Below are 14,088 nucleotides of genomic sequence, written 5' to 3'. Positions count from 1 at the left end.
TAAAAGAAATTTTAAAAGTTTTAGATATACTGCTTCTTAAATAGAGTTTACTGAACATACTTCTGCTTTTCCTGGTGAATTTCAGATCTTCATTATCAACATTAATCATTTGGCTTCACATTAAAGCAAGGTGATGCCTTCAAGGGCTAATAATATATGTAGGGCTGTTAGTCGCCACGCTGCGTAACCCCGGTCACCTGTGTGTGCCCGTGGCTCCTTCTACAGCTTTCTGGTTCTCTGTCAGGTGTCGCTCCTTGCCACTTTCCGTGTAGCCCTCAAGGATAACTTCTCTCCTGTTTTGGATCTTTGTTCCTGACCTTTTAAGTTCTTGGAAATCACATCACCACTCCTTCTTTTTCTTTCTCCTTTTTTTTTTTTTCCTATCAAGCGAATTTGAATTAGGTGAAAATTATCAGTGAAGAGGAACTAATGGCCTTATCATTATTCACATACTAATTGCTTTCAGAAAAGATTAGAGATTGTGCGTCTTTTGTGAATTTTGTACGCAGATGCGGTCACTTATTTTTATTCTTCCCACATCTTTTTGTCTGTTTTGTTTTGTTGCCGACTTCTCGGTTACATTCAAGACAGGGAGGCTGTCCTTTGCTGAGCTCTTTTTTAGGGACAAATAGCTCCATTTACATAGGAAAGAAAATATCTGGATACTATTATCAATGATGTTTTGGAATAGTATCGTAATCATTTGTTTGGATATAATAAGAAGGGTGTAGCCCTAACTCATTCTTGACATCTCTCTTCTTTATTTTTCTTCTAGTAAAACTTTTATAACTTCTCCTCTTCTTCTCCAGTCATCTCGTTACTTAGGGACACTGTGGATCATTCTACTTGTTGAGTGAGACAGTACAAATTTAATATTCCATAATCTTGTCTTTGTCCTACTCTCCTTTAGAAACTTTTATTTTCAGTGACTTCCTGAAAGAAGGCCTCCACCCTACTTAGTGTAAGGACCTCAACTGCATTCTTTTTTTTTTTATTGTTTTTTATGGTTTATTTTATTTTTGAGAGAGAGACAGAGTGTGAGCGGGGGAGGAGCAGAGGGAGAGGGAGACACAGAACCCGAAGCAGGCTCCAGGCTCCGAGCTGTCAGCACAGAGCCCGAAGGGGGTTCAGACTGGCAAACTGTGAGATTATTATGACTTGAGCCGAAGTCGACGCTTAACCAACTGAGCCACCCAGGAGCCCCGGACCTCAACTACAGTCTGTCTCTTCCGAACACACATCGTGGCTTCCCATCGGGCTGTGCAATTCATTGTCCCTGCTCATAAAGCAAACTCACTCCCCCTCTTCTGCCATTCTTACAGTCTTCTGCCCAGTGGGAATACCTCCTTCCCTCTACCTCTCTCACTCTTATCCATCCTTCAAGGCTCAGACCAAGTCCCATGAGTTCATGAAGTCTATTTCTAGCACTTGGCCTCCACACTGATTGTCTTCCAAGAGAAACCCTTATATTAGCTATTACTTATTAAAGGCTTTTTGTGTTCTGGACACTGTTAAAAGTATTTTACAAAAATTATTCCATGTAAGATTCAAAACAACCCAGCAGGTAGGTATTATTATTTAATATTTAGCAAAGCCAAAGAGATTAAAGAGTTTTTCAACTTAGGCAGCTAATAAGGGAAAGAGAAGGCGGAGACTCAAACTAGGTCTACTTAACTGCATTCTGCCATGAATTTTCCCCGGAGGCTGAGAAAGGGGACTTCGGAAAGAAGGAGGCCAGACTCTCAGAAAAAAGAAGGGAGTGCGAGATTTGAAACAGCTCTCCGGGAAACAAGATTCTCTCCACTCCTAAAACCTCTGCGCTGTGAATGTACTGCTTGCCTTACAGCTGGCCTTCTTGATGGTCACAGTGGAGTTTTCCTCTGTGATCACACAGAATGTGAGGCTCTGCGGTCCTTTGGTGGGGGAGGCAACAAATTATTATTTTATTGGCACCCGGTTTCTCAATGATTGGATGTTCTCTCTTATTGTATTGGAGATATCTCTGTCCACTGCTTCAGTTCTGTTTAACAGTCTCCATATTATTAAGACCATAAAATGAACTCTTGGGGTACCGAAAGCATTTTTCTGCCTTGTCTGATGGCAGGGCGAGGTTTGTTGAAACTTAAGCAACACTCCTAACACTCCTTAACACTTCGTCGTGTTATTAACAGGAGAAAATAATTGGGAAAAATTTTTAGTTAATAGGAAAAACCTCAGAGGTAACATCGCCTCGTGGTTAAGAGCACAGTCCCTGGGGTCCAATAGCCTGGGTTTGAAATCTGGCCCCGTGGTTGTTCAGCTGTGTGACCTTGGGCATTTTTCCCTCTTCTTTAGTTATTGGTCTTTTTAAAGAATACCATCAAAAAAAGAAGAGAGCCTTCACCCGCCCCCTGCTTTTCTGTGGCCCCCGAGTCTAAGGTTCCTCTTAAGATAAATGCCATTGTGGGAGTTTTAGGCAAGTGTAGGTGTCCTCCTTCCTACCTGTCCTGTCAATGTCTCCTCCCCCCTAGGAGTCATGCTGCCCACTCGTATTAAAAAAAATCTCCATTACAGCATGCCAACCTCCTTTCAAAAAAGCCTTGTGTTCCTCACCAACGCTCACCTCCGTTTTCCAGCAGCCTACCCGCGTCCTGTGGCTTGACAAATTCCCTACCAGCCTGCCGTCCCGAGAGAACACGGACCGGCTGCATCCATACCGACGTGTCAGGCCATTGCTTAGTGTGATGTTACTGAAGGGAGAATTTCTGTTCCGGCCGCAAGGAGAGTTTGCAGCAGGAGCCCTTTGTGGCCCAAACGGTTTTTGCTCACAGGGGGTCCCAGCTGCCAAATAAGAAGTGAAAACGGTGGTCAGGATTCCATCTTCCGTTCGGAACAAATCAATCCATGCGGGTACATTTCTGATCGAAGTCAGTAACGTCCACTTTCCAAGGGCTTTTCCCTCAACAGTTGCTTTTCCCCACCTTGTTAGGAATAGCCTCGTTCAGCTTCAGTAACTACGGTCTATTACAAGCGCTGCTCGTAGCAAATGGGGCGGGGAGGGGCAGCCCAAGAGCTTCCAGAGTCGAAAGAACTCTAATTCTAATACTTAAAAGATACATGACTGTAGGCAAGTCAGTTACATTTCTCTCCACCTCGGTGCTCTCATAGGAAAAACAGAGAAAACACATACTCCACAGGGCCAGGAGGAAGAACAAAGCGCTACCTTTGTGAGTGTTTTGCACACCGTAAAGCCCATTACTGTTCTTGTGTCATTTGTCACTCTCAACCAGCACCGTGACCCAGAGAAGAGGTGCAAGCTAGGAGCTCCCTCGTGGCCGTGCCAAGACTTTTATAGTTCAGCCACTTCCGAACTTCCAAGGGGAGCAGTTTTTATCCCAACACCTCTGAGATTTGGTCGGAAATTCCCATCAATATTTAGTTGGTAATATGAAGGAGTTCTTTCGAAAGCACACGCTAGATTTCCGGAGACATACAGGCAGAGCTCTCTCTTGCGTTCCTCTTATTTTTCCACCGTGCTAAGACTAGACAAATAACCAGTCCTCAATAAATACGGGTGCATCGGTTTTACATGTGTTTATCTTTTTGATGATACAACAAAGATGTTTATAGGTGGCATAATGGAAATAGCAAAGGTGAAAATTAGCAGACTTACGAATCACCTTCCTCTTTATGCTTGGGACGATCGCTCATTTATTCAAGAAGGTGTTGATGACTTCACGATCTACATGATCTTAAGGAACTGTCGATTGAGCTTCGGTGTCTGCTCTAAGCGCGGGATCTAAAAATTCAGATGAACTATCATTTATATGCATGTTGATGCACAAAGCTGATTGTATTGGTCAGACCTCATTTTCTTGAACAACTAAAGGTTTGGTGTCCGTCCCCTAGGTGGGTACTCCGAGGCAAAGTTCTGAATCAAATACAGCAAGAGGAAAAGTGAAGCAAAAGAGAGAAGTGGGGAGAATTCTGTGGATGACTTGGGTCTGTTTGGTTTTGAGCCCTGATTTCTTTAGATATATTAACATCACTTTTCTCTTTTCCTGAAGAAGTGGCAAATTCAGCAGGGGCATGTTCTGCCCCGTTCTGTGACCTAAACAAAGAACAGAGATGCGTGTTTCATCAAACCCCATCCCGCAGGAAGCCCAATACCAGCTTTCCACCACGTAAGCTGGTCTCGAAATCAGGCAATTTCCTTGCGGCCCAAGCCTGTTCTTTGATGGGATAGAGATAGATGCTGCTCGATCTGTTGGACTCTTTCCCTTCTTTCAACTTTGGATGTGCTTCTATCCATACCCCCACCCCCCCACCGCCACCTCGTGACTTCCAGAAATAGTGACAGGGACATTCATTGTCCATCCACCTTACTTCTCAACATTCCAAAGTCGGCATCTAAGAGTCCGTGACTTGCTCTCACATCCCCCCTCACTTCAGAAGAGCCATTTCATTCCATTTTAGAAAGAGAGAGCAGAAAAAAAAAAAAAAGTTTCTAGTTACACAGATCAATCCAATTGTTCGGAGCTTCAGAATGAATTTTTAAACTTGTTGAACAGAAGCATACAAATCTCTCAAAGCAAGTCAGATAATGGACAAAGGCTCCATTCATTGTGTGGGCAGAAAGGAATGCTGGTACCCGGCAGCTCTCTAAGGAATGTTCCTTTGGCTTTGACCGTTCTGTTGGGAACAAGGAGGGAAACACATATAGAAAATGAATTTCTAATGTCTCTGGCTTATAATGGCAAAATGATAAGAAAAGTTGGCTGTTTCATATAAACTGTCAGTTGCATATTCCAGGCCTCCTCTCTGAGGTCCCTCCCACACCCACAGGCCTGGCCACCGTTTAGTGAGGAGTACAAAGTGGCTGTTTATTATTATTGACTGGTGAGGCCTGTGCTCTGAAATTCATTCTGTCAACAGAATGTAAGCAAAGTTGGCATTTTAAAGCAGGGCTCTTTCAGTCGCTGGGTTTTCTCAGGATTGCTATGCAACACGATCAGTGCTGTAGTCCCCGGTTCAAGCTGAAAATGTTACACAGGAAGACATACCATGTAAAGGTCAGATTCTTCTACTATGATAATTTTCTTGATCTGTGTATATACAAATGAGGTTGAATGTGTAATCTCTTATCATAACGCTTCTCAAGGTCCTGTGGGCTTTCTACCTGTCAAGCCTAAAAATACGACGGTAGTTTAAGTGGGAAATCTTACTAATAAATGTATGACGCTATAATAAATGTGTGATGCTGTAATGCCAAGGTGAACTTAATGTGCATTGTCAAGAAGATGCTCTCCTATGATAGAATCCCATTAACGTGCTGGTGCTGCGGACCGAGTACAACCTTGTTTATTAGTCTCTCCATGCTTTTATGGTCAGAATCAACTCTACAGATTACTTATGTGCATGGAAAATATGACTTAACCCATAGTGTAATGAAATGATCGGCCCTGGGGTGCACTTTGTCATGGAATTTTATTTCTTATCACTTCCAGAAAACACTCTCTTTTGTCTGCAGACTAGTCGATGTAACTTAGGAAACGTGTAAAGTTGCAGATATATAATGTTCCAATTTATAATGTCAAGGAATAAATTGATTATACCTAATAAGATGCCCACTTCCGATCTCCATAATAACACGAAGAGATAATACAACAAGAAGAGGAAGTTGGGGGTGCGTCGTCTTGTTAGTTGACCCAGTTCAAGTGTCTTGTGAACGAATCATTTTTTACACTCCTCCCAAATCACATTTAGCCGATCTCTTTCGCTTGGTAACTCTGTGCATGTTCTTCTTCCTGCCGTCTCGTAGGACCTCCAAGGAGAAATCGAAGCTCACACAGATATCTATCACAACCTGGATGAAAATGGCCAGAAAGTCCTGAGATCCCTGGAAGGTTCTGATGACGCAGCCCTGTTGCAAAGACGTTTGGATACCATGAACTTCAAGTGGAGTGAGCTTCGGAAGAAGTCTCTCAACATTAGGTAGGAGCACATCAGGGGTAAAAAAAAAAAAAAAGCCAGAAATGAATTGAAATGGGGAGACTGGCCTCATTTTCCTAACTCGAGTAGCTAATATCTCATATGTTTATGTAAATCACCCATTTTCGGAATGATTCATTTTATTTTGAATAAATGAATCATTCATTTGCTTGCTATGGAGCCGATTGATACTTGAGGGTTCAGATCAGATTAGAATGGTGAGGTTTTATAACCATGGGAGAGATGCATATTAAGACATTAGAGTGAATTTAAATGAGGAACACAGCTATCCTAATTTGATAGAGTTCTCTCTTGGCTTACTACAGGATTATACAAAAAGTGAGAAAATTAGCGTGTGTTTATCATGTGATTCTTGGGCTTTACTCTAAATGCATAACAGAGGACATCCCTTAAATACCAGAATGCCTTGTAATTAACACTTTAGAGGAGACCTTTCCATAGCTCCTGCCGCTACGGAGGAATTGTAGACACTTCTGGTCTTCTGCTCCCTCTCACATTTTCTCGCCACATCCTCCGTAGCCTAAGCCTTTAGTTGTTCTTCACTCTCCCCTTTTGCACAGTTGCCCATTCTCCTGAGAAGCTGGTGGACGCACCTCAGCGTTGTTGGAAAGAGCACAGAGGGGAGCTCTTGCTACACCCATTGTGAGACAGTTCAGTGGCAGCGCAAAAAGAGGGGACAGTTAAGTGCGACGCCCCGTGTCGCATAAATGACACGGGAAATGCAAGGAGCGCGCGTCAGGTTTCCTGCTTTCTGATCACTTGTGTGTCCCAATTTCACATGTCTTTATACAAATATTTTGTGCTTTCTTCTGTGTCTGGAAGAGGGGTGGTAGCAGAGGGTGGCAGAGGGAGACGGACGGACTTCACGGTAGATGGAAGGGAATGTGCTAAACCCTGGGAGGAGGTGCTACCCCTAGGTTATGAGATGACAGAGTGGAGGTTTCTTTTTCTCCTTTATAGTTCTTCTCAATCGGCCAAACTTTGGACAGACAGCCTATTTGCTTCTCTAAAGAGGGGAAATTTCCCCGAAGTTTAGTAATTCAAAAGCACTCTCGTAAAATCCTGTACTTATAATGCGAAACGCTACTAATGACAGCAGCCAACACCCAGTGCGTCACATATCACGCGGTGTCCTGGGCACTTTATATTTCTTGACCCGTTGAATGCTCTCAGCAGCAGTAAGTGATAGACTTTGTTATTATTCTGTCTTTGTATCTGAAGAAAGTGCGGTCGGTCCAGAGGGGCTAAATAATTTTCCTAAGGTCATTTAGTTAGTAAGTGACAGATCCAAAATTGAAGACAGGGCATCCGGCTCCAGAGTCTGAGCTTTTTACCATCAGTGTAGTAATACCGTGAGGTATAAAGCAGAAAGGAAAAGGTAAGCCTCACCTAACTTTTGCACATAGATACATAATAAATTAAAGGATGGAATAGGGCAACAGACATTTCTATGAGTAGGAAAGGATTTATTTTCAAGTTTATTTATTTATGTTCAGAGGGAGAGAGAGAGAAAGTGAGAATGGGGTAGGGGCAGAGAGGGAGGGAGAGAGAGAGAATCCCAAGCAGGCTCCGGACTTTCAGTGCAGAGCCCGATGCAGGGCTCAAACTCACAAACGGAGATCATGGCCTGAACTGAAATCACGAGTCAGACGCTTAACCTGAGCCACCCAGGCGCCCCAGGATTTATTTGTATTCATAAGGTTCCCCCCCTCCAAGATTGTGCCCCAGCCTCTAAGACACTCATTTCGATCTCCCGCTTCGGTCCATGAAGTTTGTATCGATGTATTGAGGCAGAGTTGGGAACAACAGTGGGCAGTGGCATTTTCAAAGACAGTGAGACTCCATTCTCCGTCTGTCCCTTAGACTCGAGGAGAGGTCGGTGTGTGTAATGACAAAGGCCACTTTCATAACATCTATCATTAAAAGGGAATGAAATACGTAAAATGGGGAAGATATTGGTAGATAAAGTAAAAGGAAAGAAAGTTACTCTTTTTCACAGGAAGGAAAAAGAAAGGTGCTCTAATTGTTCTGAACATCACTCGGTGCCTTTTCTCTCCTTCGTGTGAACTTGATGAAATAAAAGGAGAATCGAAAGCGGCGAAGAGCGTGTCGGCCAAAATATGGGCTCTTCGTTCTCAGCAATTTCCCATATGCCAGGCACTGCAGTTTAATTCTTGCTGTCATTAATCAAGGAGGAAACAGTTACCTTGGCTTATCGAAGGTGCCACGAGTCCTAGAATTTACATATTCACATCAATGGTTTTGTGTTATGAACACTCACAAAAAACGAAGAAACAGTTGATCACGTCAAAGTGATTCGGTCTCTTTCCTGACCCTTGGTTGAAATAAGGGTATCAGTCCGTCCATCCTGAATGGCAGGGTTCAGTGAAAGCAACCCAGCAGAGGCAGTAATTTGGGATGGTTATGAAATCGGATAGATGAATGCTAGAAGAGTTAGACACAGAACCATTCATGACACTTATAAGCCGGCTTTGTGAATCTAGTCGGTTCCTCCATCAGCATTATTTTAGAGTGAAAAGTCGCCACAACTCAAAAATAGTTCCAAAGATACCCTGGAAAAACAGCCCCTGTATTTGCCCAAGCGGTAACACAGCCTCCTACCAAAAACATTACAGTTGGTTCGTTGTTTTATGAGGGATTCCGAGAGCCATTTTTCCATTTCCGAAGAGAGAAACGTTAGTATCTAACTACACAGGTGCGCGTTTTTTTAGGTTTTTATTTAAATTCCAGTTAGCATAGCGGGTGGTGTTAGTTTCAGGTGTGCACCACAGTGACTCGACACTTCCATGCATCACCCGGCGCTCGTCCCAACAAGGGCGTTCCCGAATCCCCATCACCAGTTTGGAATCCAAAGGAGTTTGCAGCATCCGTTTGCATTCCCTTGGCTCATAAGAGGTACCCTTGTGCTTCCAGATCCAAGTCCTTATCATGTCCCTTTCCCTCCCTGTATCTTCCTTCTGCCCTGTGTCTTTTCTCTTCCTCTGATCACGATTCTTACGTAAGTCTCCATCATGACACTCTATTGATCGATTTGTCTGTGTGCCTTTACACACTGATACCATCCGTCACACATTGACAAAAATATTCTTCCTCGGACATTTCTATCACGTTATTCCCGTGCTCAAGAACTTCAGTCTTGCAGGTGCTCGTATTTTACTCATTCATTCATTTTTTTTTTCATTCAACAAATATTTCCCGAGTCTTTTCTGTGTACTTGGCACTCTTCTAGGCACTGAAGGTATGACTGATCGAAACAGGCCAGAGAAAAGTCATTGCTCTCGTGACATTTATGTCTCGTCGCCAGAATCTGGTAGACCCTCCACTCTACCAACGATGCCCGATAAGACCCTGACAGTCCCTTCCTTTCCTCCTCTTCCCCAGCCTCCCAGTTCCTTCCTCCCCAAGCAGCAATGTAGTTATTCTCCAGCGTGGAGAATGGCTCCTCTCAGCCAAGAAGATTCTGCTGTTTAACCCCGTTCCTGCTCTCCACCAATTTTTTCCCTCGCTCATATGCCCAGGGACATTTGCTGGTCCTCACACTTAGAACAGACCCCTCCTCTCAGCCTCCACATTTTCATCCAGACCTCATAATGAATATTTCCCTCTCTGACCGTTCCTTTACGACCAGGTCGTCCCTGCGCCGTTCTCCTTTGTGCTAAATGGCACATTCCTTTAAGTATTCTTGAGTTGTTTGATAGGGCTCTGCTTGCTGCTTCCAGCTAAATTAGATAAATAGGAAAACTCCAAGCTCTACTCTTTGGCTGGGGGTGGGGGGGGGATACTTTGAGAAGGATAGGTATTAACCCTCCTTTCCATATTTGGTAGAATTCACCTGTGACCAGAATTCATCTAGTCCTGGACTTTGTTGGGAGTTTTTTGATTACTGATTCCACTTCATTACTAGGAATTGGTCTGTTCACATTTTCTATTTCTTCTCCATTCAGTCTTGGAAGATTGTATGCTTCTAGGACTTTGTCCATTTCTTCTCGATTGTCCAGTTCATTGGCATATAATTTCTGTAGTCATCTTTTGTAACCAATCCTTTATATTTCTGTGATGTCCGTTGCAACTTCTCTTTCATTTCTGATTTTGTCTGAGTCCTCCTCCTTTTTTGTGTGTGGAGTCTGACTAAAGGTTGATCAATTTTGTTTGTCCTTTGACAAAAGCAGCTCTTAGGCTCGTCGGGATTTTCTCTTGTTTTCAAGCGTCTATTTCATTCACCCCTGCCCTGATTGTTAGTATTTCCTACCTTCTAGTAACTTTGAGCTTCATTTGTTCTTTTACTACTTCCTTTCAGTGTCCGATCAAATTGTTGATTTGAGAGTCTTCTTGCTTCTTGAGGTAGGCCTGGATCCCTATAAACATCCCTCTTAGAACCGCTTTTGCTGCGTTCCAAAGCTTTTGAACCAATGTGTTTTCATTTTCATTTGTCCTCATTTTCATTTGGCTTCCTCTGTGATTTTTTCATTGACCTATTGGTTGTTTAATATGTTGTGTAGCCTCCACGTGTTTGTGTTTCTTGCAACTGTTTCCTTGGGACTGATGGCTAGTTTCATCCTGTTGTGGTCAGAAAAGACGTTTGATATGATTTTGGTCTTCTAAAATTTATTAAAACTTGTTATGTGGGTTATCACGTGATCTAGCCTGGAGACTTTTCACGTACACTTGAAAAAGAATGTGTATTCTGCTGTTTGGGGGTAGAATGTTCTGTATGTATCTGTTAAATCCATCTGGTCTAATGTGTCATTCAAAGCCACTGTTTCCTTATTGACTTTCTGTCTAGATAATCTATCCAAGCTCTAAATGAGTTGGTGAGGTAGAATAAAAGGAGTCCCAGACCACCATTTGGGCCACCTACCTTCTCTTCCAGCTCTGTTACTAACTTCCTAGCATATAATCCCGAACATGTCACTGAACTGCTTCCGACTTCGATATTCTGCCTCACTGAAATGAGAAAATTTGATCAGAGGCATGGATAGACTCTTCAATTTCCCTAGCAATTCTACAAATCTATTATTTTTATTTCTGCAGTTACTTTTGATGAACCTAGGCAAGTTATTGACATTTTCTACATTGGTTTTCTTATATTTTAAATAGAACTGATGAAGTTCGAAGATATGGTGTAAGAGAAAGCAAATAAGATGTCTTGGAGACAAATGAATACTTTAATTGAAATTGTATAATACCATCTCATAAATTAGTTCAAGGAAAGTATATGCCATCTGTTCCATATGCATTATCACGTCGCATTTTATCCAAAAGGTATGAGAAGTAAACACTCAGAGATAGTTGAGTGCCATAGAACGAAAGAAAATACTAACTGTTTTAGGTGGGATAAAAATGAAATAAACAATTTTTACTTGCATGCATACATACATGTATGTGCACGTTTTCTCTCTCTTTCTCTCTCTCTCTCTCTCACACACACACACACACACACAGTTATTGATGACAGTATCCAACACCTGAATTGTGATTAGTCAAAGAAGTGTTTCTCATTCTAGAATATTCTATATCCACAACCTTGCATTTTAATTTTGAAAATATTAATAATTTGGGAAGTGGTCAGGTGACTGTTTTTTCCTTAAGAACTACATATGAAGATTTCAGTTCATTCTGTCACCAGATTATATTGTCAAGGTTATTGTATATACTATTAACTATGAGAAGCACGTTTGTTATCAATGTAATTTCAGCAAAATTTACATTCTGCGAGTTTTTTTTGACCTGGGAGAAAAACTTGTAAATGTTAGATACGAATACTCACTCTTATGGAATTCTGAATGCTAATTTGAAAGGTGAGAATGCCAACATTATATAGTCCACAGCAGCAATAAAGCTCTTAGAGAGACATCGGCACTAAAAGTTAGAAGAGTTCAGAGGTTTGTCTATAATGGAGAATAAAGAAAGAGCAAAGGTAACATAGTCTTTCTACTTTTGAGAAAAAATGCAACTTGGACATTGACTATTCCTGACCTTCTTTCTCTTACTCTTGAAATGTTAATTATGTGTGAAGGTTGGAGTTCATGGCCAAGCTGGACCCAAAAGAAACAAGAAAGTTTACTTCTCTTTGAGTGTAATTCTCTCTCTTCATTTAAAGTTCCACAGCTCCCGTTTTATGTCTACGATTCCTTATTATTTCTGCCTTCTTACCTTTTCTTTCTATATGCTTAAGTGCTATCTGATTACACAAGGGTGCCCAACATACACAGGGGTACATCATTAGTTTTATAAAGGAAGTCAAAGCCCGCGGGTGGCTCAGTCAGTTAAGCATCTGAGTCTGCATTTCAGCTCAGGTCATGATCTCATGGTCCGTGAGATTGAGTCCCACATCGGGCTCTGCACTGACAGGACAGAGCCTGCTTGCAATTCCTTCTCCTCTCTCTCTCTGCACCCCGCCCCCTACTCGTGCACACACGCCCTGTCTCTCTCTCTCTCAAAATAAATAGTTTTTTTTTTAAATAAAGAAAGTCAAAGTGAAAAATGAATCCAATGTAACACATTTTTCTTTAAGAATACATGCCTTTCAGGGGCGCCTGGGGGGCTCAGTCGGTTAAGCATCCGACTTCGGCTCAGGCCACGATCTCACAGTTCATGAGTTCGAGCCCCGTGTCAGGCTCCGTGCTGACAGCTCGGAGCCCGGAGCCTGTTTTGGATTCTGTGTCTCCCTCTCTCTCTGCCCCTCACCCGCTCACACTCTGTCTCTGTCTCTCTCTGTCTCTCTCTCAAAAAAAAATAAACGTTAAAAAGAATCCATGCCTTTCAGAGTAAAGTTTTGTTAAGAATTTCCAACTAGGCATTAACGCAATCATACTTGAAATATTTGTATCTAGAGAAATCACAACCACTTAAGCAGCCCCTATAATTCTTAGTACGCTGATACTGAAGACTTCCTTAAAGACGAGCATTACATCCCAACACACCTAAAGGTTCTGCATTTTACCCAAACCTTCCAAATGGTGGAAGTTATCTGCTTATTAAAGACCAACATGCGCCTTGTTAAAAGCTAGTAGCCCCTAAGCTCTTGTCTTCACTAATAAAGATTAATAGAAAATGGTTGAAGCTTAAGCATGCCCCTTCAAACCTCCACTTTTATTTTCTGTTGAGTAGGTAGAGGTAAATAGAGTATATTTGCTAATTGGCAGGAAATCTTTTGGCTCGGGGATCCAAGCATTTGGTGAAAACCACTAAGGTTAAAGATTTCTTCACATTAGGAGAGTTTGCAATTTCTACTTCCCGTGTCTAAACACAATAGCTCCAGCTACAAGCTTCAGCTGCCGTCTTTGAGCCTTTGCATCTCAGTTTGCACATTTGCAAAACAAGAGGCTTGACGAGAATTTCTCAGGTTCCTTCCAGCCCTAACAGCCTAGGATAAAACCTGGAAGGGGGAAAAAGAGTCATTACAAATAGAAAGAAACAGTTTCCGAAGAGACATTCCCAATACAAACGTAGGTTAATCATTTAGAACTATTTGGTATGCAATCTCGAAAATCAAAACAGGGCAGCTGCTTTCAGCGATTGCGCTAGAAATGTGTCTCGAAAACCCTTCACAAGCTTAGCATGGCCACAGAAAATGTTTTGTGAGCTCTTGGTGTGTCATTGCATTTAGATCGCCTTCAAAATCATGTCACTGACAAATGCCACCTTTGCCCCGTGGAGACCAAGAAGTAACGTTTAGGACATGCAGGAACTACTTTAAGAAACCCTTTCTAAACTGGGGCGCCTGGGTGGCTCAGTCGGTTGAGCGTCCGACTTCGGCTCAGGTCATGATCTCACAGTCCGTGAGTTCGAGCCCCACGTCGGGCTCTGTGCCGACAGCTCAGAGCCTGGAGCCTGCTTCAGATTCTGTCTCTCCCCTCTCTCTCTGCCCCTCCCCCACTCATGCTCTGTCTCTCTCTGTCTTAAAAATAAATAAAACATTAAAAAAAGAAACGTTCTTTCTTAAAGAATGGCCCTGGAGTTCACCTGCTGTGTTGTGAAGGCTCTCTTTAAAAGTACAGAAAGTCTGGAGGTGGAACCTGGGAGTCTAGACCTGAAACAAGCTACTCACGTGGTTTTATGCACCCTGAAGTTTGA

The 14,088-nt window shown here is 42.5% G+C and overlaps 1 protein-coding gene across 14 annotated transcripts in view; it reads left to right on the top strand.

Annotated features, from left to right (window-relative positions):
* Positions 1–14,088, top strand: part of DMD (dystrophin) — a 2,022,811-nt gene that overhangs the window by 1,651,695 nt on the left and 357,028 nt on the right. For 13 of the 14 annotated variants that reach the window (XM_047843142.1, XM_047843144.1, XM_047843153.1 and 10 more), the window contains one exon: positions 5,801–5,973. In XM_047843142.1, the coding sequence (XP_047699098.1) occupies positions 5,801–5,973 (173 nt within the window). Of the gene's footprint in view, positions 1–4,979; positions 5,052–5,800; positions 5,974–14,088 lie in introns of those variants that run through there. The other variant, XM_047843154.1, reaches the window with a different exon arrangement.

Source organism: Prionailurus viverrinus, chromosome X (genome assembly GCF_022837055.1).
Source record: "Prionailurus viverrinus isolate Anna chromosome X, UM_Priviv_1.0, whole genome shotgun sequence".
In the NCBI taxonomy this organism is placed as follows: domain Eukaryota; kingdom Metazoa; phylum Chordata; class Mammalia; order Carnivora; family Felidae; genus Prionailurus; species Prionailurus viverrinus.
This window is presented reverse-complemented; position numbering and strand designations above follow the sequence as displayed.